Genomic DNA, 18,584 nt, shown 5'->3' on the forward strand with positions numbered 1-18,584 from the left:
AGTTTGTGAGAATTAAGGTCTAATATTTTTACAGTTTTACACAAGTCTTCCATTATTGGACGACTGCTTTTCCCTTCAGTTTCTACTTGTGCCATATTTCCTATACTCACTTACACCACAACAACATACCAAAGTACTTGCTTTGACCTAAATTCACTGCTCACTTATTCAAACAGTTTCTGCTATGAACCAAGCATTATGCTGGGCACTGGGACTATAAATATGAGTAAGTTACAGTCTCTCTTAAGAGGGGGATAAAAATGTGAATAAATGCCATAGAGTGTGATTTGTAATGCAAGGATACAGAATGGTTTCCTTCTTCCTGAGGCACTTATGGTGAAACAAAGATCAACACTTGAATAAGGTGTTGAAGGATAAATTAGAATTTGTTATGTGACCATGAAATCATATTTCAGGTAAAGTAAAAACATGTACAAAGGCATGGAGATGTAAAATGAAACCCCTTATCTGAAAGTTGTAAGTAACTCAGAATAAGCAGACTGTAAGACTGAAGACAGGGATAAAAGGATACAATGATGGGAAGGTGGAGCTAGGTGGTAAAAGGCCTTGCTGTATCAAAGGCGTGTGGGCTTTTTCCTGGAATAGTATGATCAGATTCATTTTTTTAGATACTAAAACTAGTGTATGAAAGTTTGAAGAATAAAAGATATTTACTAGAAGTTAAATATCTCAGAAAGCTACTGTATAACACAGGGAGTCCAGCCTAGTACTCTGTGATAACCTAGAGTGGCAGGATGAGGGGGAGAGAAGAGAGACTCAAGAGGGGGCAAATATATATATAATTATGACTGATTCCCGTTGTTGTACTACAGAAACCAACACAACATTGTAAAGCAATTTTCCTCCAATTAAAAATAAACATAATAAAAAAAGAATCTAAATATCTCTCCACATGATATTCATTACAGTGGGGAAAACAGTGTCTTAAACCTGGAGAAACCTGGTGGATACCATCTGATCAAACCAATGATCCAAGTTAACATCACAGTAATGGGGCAAATCAGCATCTTGAGCTTCATAATATAATGCACTAGAAGAATGCAGTGCGATCATTTCTGTGGTTTTCCTATCAAAATACATATTCTGAATCTAACATGAGGAACTATCTGATAAACCCAGTGAGAAGCATTCTACAGAATCACTGGTCTGAACTCTTTAAAACTGAATATCATAAAAGACAAAGGGAAAAAATACCAATTAAGGAATTAAGTATACAATAAACCTATGCACAATGTATAATCTTGGATTCCCTCCCCCACCCTGTGAATGGCACTTTGGGGAGCAAATGGCAAAATCTGAATAAGGTCTGCAGACTAGATAATGATACTTTATCAATATCAATTTTATTATTTTTATAATTATACAGGTTATATAAGATAATTTCCTTTATAAAGGAAGTATTATATACATTTAAATATTTAAAGGTAAAGGAGCATTGCATATGCAACTTACTCTTGAATGATTTAAGTCATATATAGTATGGATGTGAGAGTTGGACCATGAAGAAGGCTGAGCACTGAAGAACTGATACTTTCGAATTGTGGTGCTAGAGAAGACTCTTGAGATTCCCTTGGACAGCAAGGAGATCAAACCAGTCAATCCTAAAGGAAATCATATTTTGAATATTGATTGGAAGGACTGATGCTGAAGCTGAAGCTCCAATACTTTGGTCATCTGGTGCAAAGAAACAACTCACTGGAAAAGACCCTGCCTGATGCTGGGAAAGATTGAGGGCAGGAGGAGAAGTAGGCAACAGAGAATGAGATGATTAGATGGCATCACTGAATCAATGGACTTGAGTTTGAACAAACTCTGAGAGATAGTGAAGGACAGGGAAGCCTGGCGTGCTACAGCTCATGGGGTCACAAAGATTTGAACACGACTTAGCGAATGAGTAACAAAAAAACATATTCATGTATAGAATTATTCACAGTATCCAAGCAGTATTATCCACAGTACCCACAGCAGCATTATTCACAGCATCCAAGAGGCAGAAGCTACTCAGGTGTCCATCAGGGGGTGAATATAAAACAAAATATAGTATATGCATAAGTGGAATATTATTCAGGCTTAAAATGGAAGATAATTCTGACACATGCTCATGTGTGATGTACATGGATAAACCTTGAAGACATTATGCTGAGTGAAATAAGCCAATCACAAGAAGAAAAATATTGTATAATTTCTTTTATATGAGGTACCTGGAGTAGCCAAATTCATAGAGACAGAGATTGGAATGGTGATTGCCAAAGACTAGAGGGGAGAGGAACAGGGAGATATTGTTAGATGAATACAGAGTTTCAATTCAGGAGGATGAAGAAATCCCAGAGGTGGGTGTTGATGGTGATGGTTGCATAACAATGTGAAGGTACTCAATGCAACTGAACTGTACATTTGAAAATGGTTAAGTTGTAGTTTTATGTTATATATATTTTAGTACAATTTTGAATAAAAATAAAACATGTAGAGAAGTGAGAATAAAGGGAAAATGGCAAAATGCCCAGTTATGTTCTAAAGATATAGATGGAGTTAAGAATGGAAGCAGAGAGACCAATTAAAAGGCTCTAGTAATAATTCAGTATAGTATTAGTGACAAAGAAAGATACATCTGAGAATGATTTAGTGGTACTATTTAGAGATTAATATGGTGATATTTTAGAATCCTTTATCACATCTAGCTTCTGGTAGATGGTGGCACTGTTAACCAAAATGTAATAGACACAAGTAAACTCACAAGCTGCTATCTTTGCCTGAGCATTTACCTAATACTCATTTCTCCACCATAACTTGACTCAAATGTAGCTTCCAAAGCCCTCCCTGGGCTTTGGAAAACCACTCTTTTTTTTTTTTCTTTTTTTTTTTTTATTCTTCCAATTTTATTTTATTTTTAAACTTTACATAATTATATTAGTTTTGCCAAATATCAAAATGAATCCGCCACAGGTATACATGTGTTCCCCATCCCGAACTCTCCTCCCTCCTCCCTCCCCATACCATCCCTCTGGGCCGTCCCAGTGCACCAGCCCCAAGCATCCAGCATCATGCATCGAACCTGGACTGGCAACTCGTTTCCTACATGATATTTTACATGTTTCATTGCCATTCTCCCAAATCTTCCCACCCTCTCCCTCTCCCACAGAGTCCATAAGACTGTTGTATACATCAGTGTCTCTTTTGCTGTCTCGTACACTGGGTTATTGTTACCATCTTTCTAAATTCCATATATGTGCGTTAGTATACTGTATTTATGTTTTTCCTTCTGGCTTACTTCACTCTGTATAATAGGCTCCAGTTTCATCCACCTCATTAGAACTGATTCAAATGTATTCTTTTTAATGGCTGAGTAATACTCCATTGTGTATATGTACCACAGCTTTCTTATCCATTCATCTGCTGATGGACATCTAGGTTGCTTCCATGTCTTGGCTATTATAAACAGTGCTGCGATGAACATTGGGGTACACGTGTCTCTTTCCCTTCTGGTTTCCTCAGTGTGTATGCCCAGCAGTGGGGTTGCTGGATCATAAGGCAGTTCTATTTCCAGTTTTTTAAGGAATCTCCACACTGTTCTCCATAGTGGCTGTACTAGTTTGCATTCCCAGCAACAGTGTAAGAGGGTTCCCTTTTCTCCACACCCTCTCCAGCATTTATTATTTGTAGACTTTTGGATCGCAGCCATTCTGACTGGTGTGAAATCCATTCACCATTGCAACGGAAAGAATAAAATACTTAGGAATATATCTACCTAAAGAAACTAAAGACCTATATATAGAAAACTATAAAACACTGGTGAAAGAAATCAAAGAGGACACTAATAGATGGAGAAATATACCATGTTCATGGATTGGAAGAATCAATATAGTGAAAATGAGTATACTACCCAAAGCAATTTATAGATTCAACGCAATCCCTATCAAGCTACCAACAGTATTCTTTACAGAGCTAGAACAAATAATTTCACAATTTGTATGGAAATACAAAAAACCTCGAATAGCCAAAGCGATCTTGAGAAAGAAGAATGGAACTGGAGGAATCAACCTACCTGACTTCAGGCTCTACTACAAAGCCACAGTTATCAAGACAGTATGGTACTGGCACAAAGACAGAAATATTGATCAATGGAATAAAATAGAAAGCCCAGAGATAAATCCACGCACATATGGACACCTTATCTTCGACAAAGGAGGCAAGAATATACAATGGATTAAAGACAATCTCTTTAACAAGTGGTGCTGGGAAATCTGGTCAACCACTTGTAAAAGAATGAAACTGGACCACTTTCTAACACCATACACAAAAATAAACTCAAAATGGATTAAAGATCTAAACGTAAGACCAGAAACTATAAAACTCCTAGAGGAGAACATAGGCAAAACACTCTCCGACATACATCACAGCAGGATCCTCTATGACCCACCTCCCAGAATATTGGAAATAAAAGCAAAAATAAACAAATGGGACCTAATTAACCTTAAAAGCTTCTGCACATCAAAGGAAACTATTAGCAAGGTGAAAAGACAGCCTTCAGAATGGGAGAAAATAATAGCAAATGAAGCAACCGACAAACAACTAATCTCAAAAATATACAAGCAACTCCTACAGCTCAACTCCAGAAAAATAAACGACCCAATCAAAAAATGGGCCAAAGAACTAAATAGACATTTCTCCAAAAAAGACATACAGATGGCTAACAAACACATGAAAAGATGCTCAACATCACTCATTACCAGAGAAATGCAAATCAAAACCACTATGAGGAAAACCACTCTTTACAGGCTTTCCTGATAGCTCAGTTGGTAAAGAATCCACCTGCAATGCAGGAGACCTGGGTTCGATTCCTGGGTTGGGAAGATCCGCTGGAGAAGGGATATGCTACCCACTCCAATATTCTTGGGCTTCCCTTGTGGCTCAGCTGGTAAAGAATCTGCCTGCAACACAGGAGACCTGGGTTCTATCCCTGGGTTGGGAAGATCCCCTGGAGAAAGGAAAGGCTACCCACTCCATTATTCTGGCCTGGAGAATTGCATGGACTGTATAGTCCATAGGGTCGCAAAGAGTTGGACTCCGCTGAGTGATTTTCACTTTCACTGACTCTAGACAATCTCTCCTCTTTCACCTTGCTGCTGCTGCTGCTAAGTCGCTTCAGTCATGTCCAACTCTGTGCGTCCCCATAGACGGCAACCCACCAGGCTCTGCTGTCCCTGGGATTCTCCAGGCAAGAACACTGGAGTGGGTTGCCATTTCCTTCTCCAATGCATTCCTAGACTGAATTAGTCTTTCTGCCTTCTTAGATGTTGTGACAGTATCTTTTGCATTGATATCACCATGTTTCAAAATAGTTGGTTTATCTCTGTCTTTCATACACTGAGCTCCTTGAGGGCAGAAACAGTTACTAGGTTTATGAATCCATGGTACCTTTCATAGTGTGTGCTCAGTAGTTGTTTGAATGAAATCAATAAGTTATTAAAAGACTAACATTAGGTTTCTTTATAACCTTCTGTACTTGCCTCTTTCTAGACTCCCCCACCCCAACCCCACTCCCACCCCCACTCAAAGTTCTTATCTATTTCAATAGTCTTGTAGCTAGTCTTTCTACGTTTATTTATTTTGGCTGAGCCTCATATGGACATATGCGATCTTAGTTCCCCAAGCAGGGATTAAACCTGTGCCCCCTGCAGTTGTGCAGAGTCTTAACTGCTGGACTGCCAAGGAAGTCCCTAGTCTTTCTACTTTTAGCCTAGTTTCTTTGTGGTTGCCTGTACATTGATGCCAGATTAATGAAGTATTTTGGAGTGCTTACATGAAAACCTTCATTATCTTCCCACTATATAAAAAGTAAAATCCAAATTAACCAGTCAGGAATTTAGACCTTCCACCCATGTTCTCAGAAGTTACCATGTTTATTTCAAATTCACCTTATCTACGCTTAATCTTGATTCATCAAGTATTTGAGGACCTGCCTTTTGCAAGACTTTATGAAAGAAGTAAGTTTACTAAATATATGTTCATCATCTTTGTGTTCATTTTTTGGTCCTTTGTTTCCTTTAATGACTTCATTTCATCTTAAGGGGAAATAATATTTGGAGAACACTCAGCCATATTCATATTTAAGTAAGTTGTTCCATCTTAAGATACATTTAAAATAGGTTACAAGCCATCCAGCACAATGTTTGGCTCAAAATAAAAGTTCAATAAATGTATATTTATTTCAGTTTAAAATATTACATATTGAAACTGAATTATTTCAGTTTAAAGATTTTAATTTTAAAATTTAAAGATAGAAATTCAAGTTTAAAATTATACCAAAGAAAGTTATTAATTTATTATATTAAGCTTTTGAAAACCTGCCTATTTTTGCTTCAATGGTTGAACTGTTAACATTTGAGGTTTACTTGCTATTATTACTTGTTGTATCACTTTGAAACACATATTCAAAGCAAATTTAAAAATACTATATTACACATGTTTTCAAAACCTTTTTTCTATACTCTCTTTATAGGTTATATGTAAAGTCAGATGTGCAACTGAACTTGACAAACACAAGTAAGTTTCATGAGTAGCATATGTAAATTTTGTTTACAGTATACTTCTCAAGGTAGAAGGCTTGGTAGTTGAAGGCTTTAGCAGTTTTGTAGAAGATCATGCATTTAGATTAGTTCACAGAAAGTGAACTGAGTAATCTGGCCTTCCCCCCTCAGCAGTATTGCTGCAGCATACCTGTTTTGGTGCTCTGCCACTGTCCCACTTCAGATGTCAAATGTAGTTTCATAGGGTCCACAAATTCTCAAGATCGACTATACTCTCATAATCAGATTATGCTGTTTGGAGTGAGAATGTATAGTGTCATTCCATGAAATATTTAATGTTTCTGTACTGATTCACCTCAAAAATGAGATTGCTAAACTGGGGAGTCAGGAGCCTTGGGTTTCAGACCAGTTCTTCTATAAACTTGCCAGCAGTGCTCCTCGTCTAACCTCTTGATGCTTTTTTTCTTAAACCACTATAATTCCCTGGATGTATGGATAATTTCAAGGTTCATTTTAGGTTTCAAGCTATATAATTATTATTTTTATTATTTAACCTGAGAGAATATTAAGATCTAAACTTCTCAAACTAGAATCCTTGTATTTTGCATGTATACTTAATAAAGATTGATTGTTACAGATTACACATTGCCTTCCATTTTCCTTGTGTAAATTACTTACAAAGGCAAACAATGTTTTATGATTCCCACTAGTAAAAGTAATCCAAAGTAGAGGCTACTAGAATGGCAAATAAATTTCTTGATCGTGTTAATTTGGAGTATAAATGTATTTGAATTGAGTTACTTTCGTATAGATAGCTGTTCCAGCTACTTGATACAGAGAGCCACACCTTACCTGAAGAGTTTTTATGAAGTGGTCTAATTTTTCTTAAGGGGAAGTAGTTTAGCATTCTACTTTGGGAGTAGTTCTGTATGCATAATAAATATGCCACTTTAGAAGAAGATGAGATATTGATGGGTATATGAAACTCTACATATATTGTCCCTATGTTCCTCTTTAGTCTTGTTTGAAGTAAATGTTTGCTATAATCAGATGTTCATAAAGGGGAGAATTGTTTAAAACACATTTCCCTTACCTTCTAAAGTTAATATTAGTGATCAATTTAAATTTATATATGGTATATTAATTTTCCAAGCAAATTTTAGAAGCCTGCTAATTCTTAGAATGGAAAGGTCAATGAAAATATGCTCAGCAGTTACAAAATGAAAAATTCAGGATTACTTTAATTAGTTAAGATAATCCTATATTACTCTTCCTGATAGAGGCAACTGAATTCAAGTCCACATGAGATTATTTTTAAACTCATGGTTTAAAATCTGATGCCATTTTTAAATGGCTTAGTTACTAATATCATAATTGCAAAAACATCTTAAGTAACTCTGTGTAATTATTAAATTTGTATTTAATGAAATTATAAACAGTTTAAACTGAAGGAATTATTGTACTTAAAGTAACACACTAATTCAGTATTAAATTTAGCTTCTCATTAGTTTTATAAAAATCTAATAAATTCATTTTTTCTTTCAGAATTCTGTTGCATTTGGGCTTTATATTGGCAAGCCTTCTCTTTTTAGTGGTGAACTTGACTTGCGCGATGTTAGTCCATGGAGATGTCCCAGAAAATCAGTTGAAATGGACTGTGTTTGTTCGAGCATTAATTAATGATAGCCTGTTTATTCTTTGTGCCATCTCTTTAGTTAGTTACATATGCAAAATTACAAAAATGTCATCAGCAAATGTCTACCTCGAATCAAAGGTAAGTGTGTTTTTTAAATTTATACTTGACAAATCCTCATCATTAAATTTATGCTTGACAAATTTATACTTCAAATCCTCATCTTATGAACCATATTTTAATGGAAATTTTATATTTCTTTAAAAAGCATTCTGAATGTCAGGTACATTTCTGAGCATGAAAGAATGGTCACAAGAAATTAAAAAGTATTCAAAAATTGGTGCTCACTAAACCATGGTTTTTTTAAACAAAGACACTTATCTTGAACATATTGTATTTTCTATGATATATCCTCTGCATTGGAGGCTATAATTAAACTACATAAGCCAGAATGTATACAAATGTATCACAAATAGTCTGATATTCAACTAACTAAGTTGCCATACTAACAACTTAGGTTTCATCAGTAAGGGTGGCAGTATTGCCATTTAACAGATTTACCACTTTATGTCTATATATATTTGGGTTAGCAATGTCAAGATGTCATACTGGTATAGTGTTGTTTATTTGTATAAAGTTTTAGAAAATGTTACTTCACTGCATAATATGAAGTCCCTATGGTATTTGAAACAGCTAGTCGTGTAACTGAATTTATAAATGCCTTGCTTCTCCCTTTCCGGATACTTTTGGGTCAGGAAACAAAAGCCAATGTTAACCTGTTAACAGAGAACCATGAATGTTTCTGCTGTTGCTGATTGACAGTATGGATGAGTGATGAATCGGTATCACAGTGTATATGTGGCATTGGGTGTGGGGTATATGCGTATGGATATTGGGGTGGGGGGTTATATGTACATATGAGGTTGCTTTAATTTGGCATCATTGCCTATTCACTGACAATAAGCAAGATAGTTTCTTAAACAGTTCTCTGAAATATTTTTTAGACTTCTGTATTATTATTACCCTTAATATAATCCTACTAAAGCATGAAAATCAACTTGTCCTTAAGTTTAGGTGAAGATTTTAATTTTATTTTTTAAACTTATATCAATAGAAATATAAATATAGAAACAAAAATAGAAATAGAGGAGAGAAAGAGAGAGAGAGACATAGACTTACTTTCAAACCCATTAATCTTGCCTGGAAATTTTTTAATTCAACTTCTAACAGTTTACTTCCTAAAAGTCAAATATTTTAGTTAATTCTGGCTTCCATATAAGTGTTAAGAAGAATACAACCACCGTTGTTGTGGTGCATAATCTTTTGATGTAGCAACAGCATCTTTTCATAGTGTGACAACATCAGGATAAATTCCTTACCTCTTTGGTCTAGTGACAAAACATAAATAAATGAGGCTGAATTTGAAGGCTTGTTTTCTGAATACTTAGAAACTTCTTAAGTTTGGTTTTGCTCACTGTGATATACAGAATTCTCTGGATGTAGTTAAGTTACCAATGTGAGGAGGGAAGTTAATCTGATAATTCCTCCAGAATTAAATACCTTCCCATCACTATCATATGAAAGATATTCACTTAAATTTAAAAGTGCATGTATTCAGAATTCTCTCGGAACACTACAGAGAAACATGTTCAAATACATACCTATAAAGGTAAATATAATATGAGATAGTAAATTATTTGTATTATACTGTTCTGTAGTTCTTGGTTTTCCTAATTAGGTTTATTCAAATAGTACATCATCTTGCTTTCACATTTTCTTTGTAAAATCTCTAGACTCATTTTTGTTTTTTGACTTCTATAACAATATATAATAATGGCCATTTCTTTTATTCAATTAGCAAATGTTTGTTGAGCATCTGTCTCCTCCACTTTCAAACTGACCTTGTTTCTTGCTATCCCTAAGAGAGTTTCCTTAAAGTTCAGACTTTGGTCTTCTGTTTTTCTCTTTATTCTGCCTTCCTTCTTCTACATAATCAGGATAATGAGATCCTCCATGATTTATCTCAGTCTTACCAACCTTATTTCTAAGTAGTACAGGTATGCTTCTCTGTCTCTATACCCTTAGGCTGTTTCATCTTCCCAAAATGTCTTTCCACTCCCAGTGCTTTATTCCGTGGTTTGTCCTTATCTTACCCAACTTTAAGGCATAACTTTAATGTTTCTCCTTTTTATGACCTTAATTTTGTCCCTTCTTCTTCATCTCCAAAATAAAATTTAGAAATAATTTTCTGTTTGAATTCTCTTAATTTTATTCTTTTAGCTACTAGATCAGTGCTGTGACTTGGTTCTTTTTCAAAGTAGCAACTCTGACTTGCTTTTTAAATATTCATTATTATGATTTTGAATAGTTAATTTCTTCTCTTTCAGTTTCTGATTTTCTTACATATGTAAGGTTGTTACTTTGTTCCATATCTATGTTCTTATATAGATACTTAATTTATTATTTTAAATTAAACTAATAAAGGCATTTAGAGCAATGTGTTTTCTCAAGTACTGCCTTGGCAACTTTCCATAATATCATTACTGTATATTATAGCAACATCCTTTGGATTTCAGCCATGTCTTAAATACTACATATTTACACATTGGTGTGAATTAGATATTATCTCTACACATAGATAGATACTATTCTACTTTCACTTTGGTGAAAAGTCTAATATTCAGATATATGTTCTCTTTGGGCCCCCTAACTTCCACAGAAGTTATCAGTTTTACCCTCTGCATGATTGTCCATGCATATGACTCTGGCCTCCTGAACAATGTAGAATTTCTGTACTCCAGGTTCTTGTTGGAGAAAATATTAGTTTTTAAACTCAAAAGCTTAATTGCCAGAAACATTACCTGAAGGATATACAATCTATCCATAATCCCATCTATTCCATATATATCCTCTGCTCAATCCAGTTCATTATAGAGTTGTATTCTGAGACTGCATTATACCCTGGATAGAATTGTCTTTCCTGACATATACTGGCACATCATGCTTTGGTCTATGTCAGGAAATGTGTAAGAAATTTCTTGTGAGAAACGTTTGTCTTAAAGTCTTATCGTATTATGTTGTTGTTCCCTAGAAAAGATCTTTTTCTCCAGTTGAGTACCAAGAAAAATATTAAAGTTCTTTTCCCTGGCTACTGTGTTGTGCAGCGGCAAATCTGTGGCTCATCTTTATATCAATCACAGGTGATCTTATCATACCCAGGTTTGTTCCGGGTCTACCTCTCATTTCATTTCACATTCTTACCCCATCCCCACATTTTACCCCATCCTTTTTCATATATATTGATTTTTTAATTAATTTGAAATGACCTTAGTGAGAGACAGTGTATCATAGTGATTAAGAGCTAAAAAAAAAAAAAAAAAAAAAACCCAAACCCTGGGATCAGAGAGATAAGGATATAAATGGATCCTATCTCTCTTGTTCATTGGTTGTATGACCAATTGAGCAAAAGGACAAGTAATGAAACTGTGCAGATTGTTCAGATTGGGATTTGAACCCATGGTCTTGATATCACACACCTGGTCTCAGCCCTTAATGAAACTCAGATTCTTGATGTTTCACTGAAGAAAGAATTCAGTGAGAGACAAAGTGATAGGTAAGAAGTGGATTTATTTAGAGAGAAACACATCTACAGATGGAGTGTGGGCCATCTCAGAAGGCAAGAGGCCCTGAAATACAGGGTGGTTAGTTTTTATGTATTGGGTAATTTCATAGGCTAATGAGTGGAAGGATTATTCCAAATATTTTGAGGCAGGGACAGAGATTTCCAGGAATTGGACTATTGTCAACCTTTTGGTTTTGACAGTCCAGCTTGAAATTGTCATGGCACTGGTGGGTGTGTCACTTAGCTTTTGCTAATGTGTTATGATGGGCATATAACGAGGTCCACTGGAAGTCAGATCTTCTGCCACATTGGACCTAGTTGGTTCTAACTAGTTTTTGTCATGTCCTATGACTATATCATTCTTTTAAAAGTTGTTCCTTGCCACCTTCCCTCCTGTTTCAGTAACAGCATCTCTAATGGTCACTCTCCTGGTCTGTAAAATGAAAATAATGATAATGTTGATCTCATAGGTTGTTTGAGGATAAGAGTAGTACCTACCTTATAATGTTGTTATAAAAATTATATTAAAATGCATATAAAGTGTTTAGTATAATTCCTAGCACTTAGGACGGCCTTATAAATGTTAGCTATTATGATCCTAATGTATACAAAAGAATGGTAATGTAGCTTCAAAAAGTTCTTGAATACCCAAAATTGTTGGCAAAATGTGTCTGGAGACAGATCCTCTATATATCAAATTCTCCAAAGGAACAGTGAAAAAGATAAGAATTACTGGAGAATAGGATTTCTCTTTTAAATAGTTTAATTTTGACTCTTTATATTCCATTCTGCACAGATTTTGTAAGGGTTGAAGTCTCCGACATTTCATATAATAATTGAGTCATTTTTCTTAGAAATTTTTGGAACATGTATTGTTGAAAGTATATAATGACCTTTTTTATTTGTTTTTTAATTTTTTTCTTAATATTATTTTTAAACTTTTTGTATATTGCTAACGTTTCAACTGTGTCTCATTAACTTTAGATAAAATGTTTCTTTTTTACAAACTCTTTATAGGGTAAACAAATATATTATATTTATTAATATGATCATTTGTCAGTATTAGTCCTTTTCTCCAATTAAGTTTTTTTTTTTTCGTTTTCTTTCTTTTTTTTTTTTAATTTTATTTTATTTTTAAACTTTACATAATTGTATTAGTTTTGCCAAATATCAAAATGAATCCGCCACAGGTATACATGTGTTCCCCATCCTGAACCCTCCTCCCTCCTCCCTCCCCATACCATCCCTCTGGGTCGTCCCAGTGCACCAGCCCCAAGCAATTAAGTTTTTTAAACTGCTCTTTGCTTTGCCTTTCTTTGTTTGTTTTCTGTGGTATATTTGAATTTATTTACTTTTAATCAGAATTATAATATAACTTTTAACATTAAAATACATACAATAAAATTATTTTTATTCTAATATTAATTTCCATTTTAGGAAAAATAAGCATATTTATAAGAATATAGGAGACATGTTATTTTTAATGGATAAAATAGTGGCACAAAAAAGGTTTCAAATTAGTTAATTTAATTTGAGTGGTCTTTCATGCAGATAACCCCAACTTGCCATTATAGGAGCCAAAATAATGGCAAGTTGGGATTATCTGTATGAAAGGCCACTCAAAGTTAGGGTGAGTACAAAAGTTGAGCTTTTAGCCTTACATCTCTGATTAAGGACATGTACAATTTTATATCTGGATAAGAGTGTAAAACAAATCATTGTCTGACTCAAGGTTAGTTTGTCTCCCTGCCTAGTTAGCTGTTTGCAAATAATGCATTTTCTGTCTGTCTTTCCTGAATGTCTAACAGTTTTAATTACTATGCAAACCTTTCTGACCCATGTTCTCTTAACTCTTGATCCATATTAATTACTATATTGGGATGGAAGGCATCATCAGCATCTTGCAGAGACACAGTAACTTTTCAACTAAACTATATTTTTGACCATTCATGGAGACCAGCTGATCCTATAAGACTAAAGAAATAGTTTATGATTACTTGCTGCTGCTAAGTCGCTTCAGTCGTGTCCGACTCTGTGCAACCCCATAGACGGCAGCCCACCAGGCTCCCCTGTCCCTGGGATTCTCCAGGCAAGAACACTGGAGTGGGTTGCTATTTCCTTCTCCAATGCATGAAAGAGAAAAGTGAAAGTGAAGTCTCTCAGTCATGTCTGACTCTTAGCGACCCCATGGACTGCAGCCTACCAGGCTCCTCCGTCCATGGATTTTCCAGACAAGAGTACTGGAGTGGGGTGCCATTGCTTTCTCCAAAGTAATAGGCTAAAATACCATTAATGTCTGTCATCCACCACCCTGAAATATGACTTTGCCAGAATTTGTTGAGGATGATGGTTAAAAAAAACCCAAAAAACCAGAGCCTGCATCATCCTCTATAATAGATATGATTGCTACCTTCCCAGTATTCTGATTTCTCTCTTGAGTCACTGGAATTTTTTTCATTCATTTTAAGCTGTGGTGCTTCTTTAATTTACTGCCTTCATTATTCCAGTTCTTATACTGCAAGTCTTATTTCCTATTCTGTTGCTGAACCAATCTACCACACACTTGTCCCTTTTGAAAAATCCCTGCTTACAACACTGGGTTTATATCTGTTATCTCTTCCTAAGCTCAAGTACCTTTCCTTTATACTTCTAAATTCTTCTACTAGACCAGCCAGCATTTTCAGAATTTTTAAATTTTTCCATGGACATAAAGTTCATCAACTTAAAGCCATCTTATCTGTAACAGTAGAGTCATTAAAGCCAGAGATCTAATTTCACTATGTCTTAGCACCATGAAACTATTTTTAAAACTGTTTAGGCCTTATAATTATCAAAATACATTTTAAATTTACTAATTGAGATTACTTTGTTTTCTTATTTTTGATGCTTAGTTTGGCATTCTAATTTCAAAATGGAAATAGCATTTGTGAGATGGATTCAGAAACATGTGCAGGGTTCTACTTCTGCTATTGGCCAAGTAGCTTCTATTGGACTCAACCTTCTGCAGAAAGCAAAGATAAATCCTGGAAAAAATATAAAAAGCACTGACAACACTGGAGAGCAGCCTCTTAGAAGAAGGAACTGACACTGCGTGAGTTTCCTGTTTTTTACAGCTTCTAGCCTGAGGAAAAGTCCCGTCCATGGGGCAGCCAAAACTTGAAGAGAAACCTGCTGTTTTACTTGCTTGAAGAATCACAGGGCAAAATTCAAGAAACTATTCCAGATGAAAAGTCAGTGGAAAATCTCAGGAAGAAGACAGCCAAGTAGAGGAAGGTCCAAATTCTGATTTAAACTCTGCCAAATTTTTATCTGATACCTGAACTAGACGTGTTCAGGATATACTCTAAGCAGCAGCACAGTGAAGGTTAAAGAAATTGAACTGAGAGTTCAGCTGCTATTCATACATGAGAGACAGTTTGAGATTTGAGTCTAGCCAGCTTAATCATTTGCTAAAAATAAAAAAATTTTAAGGGAAAAGAAAAAAAATCAATATATTTTAGAAAACTATAACAGCATCCAAACTCTAAAACATGGCACTCACAATGTCCAGAACAGAATCCAAGGTCACTAGGTATATGAAGAAACAGGAAAACTATAACTCATACTCAAGAGCAGAAAGAAAAACTCAAAAAGCAATCATTGGTGGCAGTCCCAGATGTTGACCCAGATGTTGAATTTATTAATGATTTATAATATGCTCAAGGATGTGAAGTAAATATACATTAATACTTGAATGAATGAATAAATAAGAACTCTTAAGAGAAATAGAAACTATTTTTTAAAACTATCAGAAAGTTTAGAATTTAAAAATACAGTATTTAAAATTAAATAGTCACTACTTGGGCTTAGCAGCAGATTGGAGATGAAAGAAGAGTCAGTGAACTTAAATCAATCAGAAATTATCCAATTTGAAGACCAGAGTATGCTGGGGGACAGGGAGGGGAGATGACAATGAAATGAACAGAGTCTCAGGGTCAGATTATGTAGAATTGGAATTCCCAAAGGAAAAGAGGAAGAAAATGAAATTTGGAAAAAAAACGTGTGAAGACATATGACCTAAATTTTCCAATTTTGATGACAGACATATATTTGCAATTTCGTGAACCTCAGCAATCCCAATCAGGATAACTAGAAAGAAAATCTCACCTAGGTTCATTGTAGTCAAGGTGCTTAAAGTGAGAGTGAAAGTGTTATTTGCTCAGTCATGTCCAACTCTTTGTGACCCTTTGGATGTAGCCTGCCAGGATCCTCTGTCCATGGGATTTCCCGGGCAAGAATACTGGAGTGGGTTACCATTTCCTCCTCCAGGGAATCTTCCTGACCCAGGAATCGAACCCACGTCTCCTGTGTCTCCTACATTGCAGGCGAATTCTTTACCCACTAAGCCATCAGGGAAGCTCTGAAGTGCTTAAAACCTAAAAAAAAAAAAATTTTGCAAATAGAGAAGAATGACACATACATAAGGGAACATTGATTCAAAGGATCAATCACTTCTCATCAGATGTAATAGAGCCTGAAGACATGGAAACAATATCTTTGAAATGCTAAAAGAAAAATATTGTCAATTCTAAAATCTATATCATGCAAAAATATTCTTTAAGAATCATGAAGAAGTAAAAACATCTTCAGATAAAAGAAAAAGAAAGCAAAGAAGATTCACTACCAACAGACCTACACTATAAGAAATGCTAAGAAAATTTTACAGACTGAAGAAGAATAAAATTGGCTTGAATTTTAGCCCTTCAGGAAGGAATGAAGAACACAAGAAATAAAAAATATGTGGGTAAATATAATTTCTTAATTTCTTTAAAATAAATATGACTGTGCAAAGCAAAATTGATAATGTGAGGCTTAGGTGTGTAGATATAATACTTAATTCTCAGTATAGTATATAGAACAACTACAGCACTGTAGCATAAAGGATAGGGCCTATATTGTTGCAGTTCTTATATTTTACACCAGGTGGTATAATATTAACAATTATTTGGACTATGAAAAGTTAAGGATATATTTTATAATCCCTAGAGCAGTGATTCTCAAACGTTTTGGTATTGAGATCCCATTACAATACTAAGAATTACTGAGGACCCCAAAGAGATTTTGTTTATATAACTTATATATACCTATATATACATTTTAGAAAAAATGATAAATTAAAAATATTCATTTATTCATTAAAATATCAATAACAAATCTATTCTATGTTAACATGAATAAAATGTTTTTATGCTAAATAATTATATTTTCCAAAACAAAAGTAAGTTAGTGAAAAGATTGACACTGTTATACATTTTGCAAATCTCTTTAATGTCTGACTTAATAGAAGACATCTGGATTTTCATGTCTGCTTCTGCATTCAATCTGTTGTGATATGTTGTTTAGGTTGAAGTATATGAAGAAAATCCATCCTCACACATATATGTAGTTGGAAAATGGAGGAGAATTTAAATAGCCTTTTCAGATAATTGTGGATATTCTTCTTTAATACTACACCAAAACTCTGAAGTGGAGGTTTCTTAAAGGTTAGTTGCCATATAGAATCTAAAGCCATATTAGTGAACTTTCTGTACTCTCCATTGGTCTGTCTTACACTTTGAATGAGTTATAACATCATGCATTGATCATAGGAAAAGTGGTCACAGATCTTCAAAATGTTGATACATTTCATTAGACAATATCCAGAATCACTTTTGTTAATACCACCACCAACCTCATCAAAGAAAGTATTTAAGTTTGGGAAACTGCCAGTCTTACAGTGGATACAGGTACTTACAGGTTTTCAAAAATTCTAATTTTCACTTGAAAGTTCATATTTCATCATTGGCAATAAATATTATTAGATGTTTTCTTTGACATGACAGGCTCATTTCATTTATTTTTGCAAAAAGAAGTATGCTTATTAACCAAGTCTGAATGATAGCTTGATAGTCATAGCTGTCTGTCAAGTAGAAAATGGGATTTCATGAAAAAAGTGGCTCACAAATTCAGCTCACAGGTCAAACCACCACCATATAAGTGCTTCTCCTCAAGACATCTACTGTGCTTCAGTATACAGAAGAATTACTTCAGTGCATATCTTATCTAATCACACAGAATAGTAAATAGATAGGTACTGGGGGGTCAATACTTAATAAATATTTTCACTGTTTCATCAGGGATATTCTTAAATGAACTTTCTTTTTTAACTGGGAGTACATAGTAGTAAAGAACACAATACTGTTTGGTACCACTGCATTGCTTTGTGCTACAGCCCACAGTTTTACCCTCGACTGTTTCTGTACCATTAGTGAGATTATCAGCGCAATTGGCCCAGGATAAATGGTCAGAAGAATTTTCAACACTTTGAATATTTCAGTAGTACTTCTCAGGCATTCCAGAAGAGTATCTTCTTGTATGATTAGTTGGTGCTGACACCGGATGAATACAAACAAAATTAGTCCTGCTCTATCAGATTTATTTATTTTTAAGGCAAAAATAGTAACACATCTATTGATAAGACATTAAATCACTATGTTTTTAGTTAAATCTTTGAATCAGTGAATTTCTATCTTGGAAAATGGTAATGCATGTTTCATCCAGGAGGCATTCAGCAATGTTAACTTTTCAAGGCTTTACTAGTCTCTCAGCTATTGTGACTGGTTTGCCACCCAATGCAGTATAACAACTTCGCCTATAAAATGCCTGAATGGTTTCTTAATTTCTAGTTTGGAAAGTTATAAAAACAATTTGTGGAATTTAAATGCTCACCACACCTGCATTTACAATTACAGTTGTTTTGCTT

The 18,584-nt window shown here is 34.7% G+C and overlaps 1 protein-coding gene across 2 annotated transcripts in view; it reads left to right on the forward strand.

Annotated features, from left to right (window-relative positions):
- GPR137C (G protein-coupled receptor 137C) overlaps positions 1-18,584 on the forward strand; it is a 64,759-nt gene that overhangs the window by 31,603 nt on the left and 14,572 nt on the right. Inside the window, exons 2-4 of one of the 2 annotated variants that reach the window (XM_086323059.1) lie at positions 6,521-6,564; positions 8,094-8,322; positions 14,695-16,448. In XM_086323059.1, the coding sequence (XP_086179185.1) occupies positions 6,521-6,564; positions 8,094-8,322; positions 14,695-14,724 (303 nt within the window). In that variant the 3' untranslated portion in view covers positions 14,725-16,448. Of the gene's footprint in view, positions 1-6,520; positions 6,565-8,093; positions 8,323-14,694; positions 16,449-18,584 lie in introns of those variants that run through there. The other variant, XM_086323058.1, reaches the window with a different exon arrangement.

This window comes from Bos grunniens, chromosome 10 (assembly GCF_055505025.1).
Source record: "Bos grunniens cultivar Pamir isolate PY7600 chromosome 10, Bosgru_T2T1.0, whole genome shotgun sequence".
Classification (NCBI taxonomy): domain Eukaryota; kingdom Metazoa; phylum Chordata; class Mammalia; order Artiodactyla; family Bovidae; genus Bos; species Bos grunniens.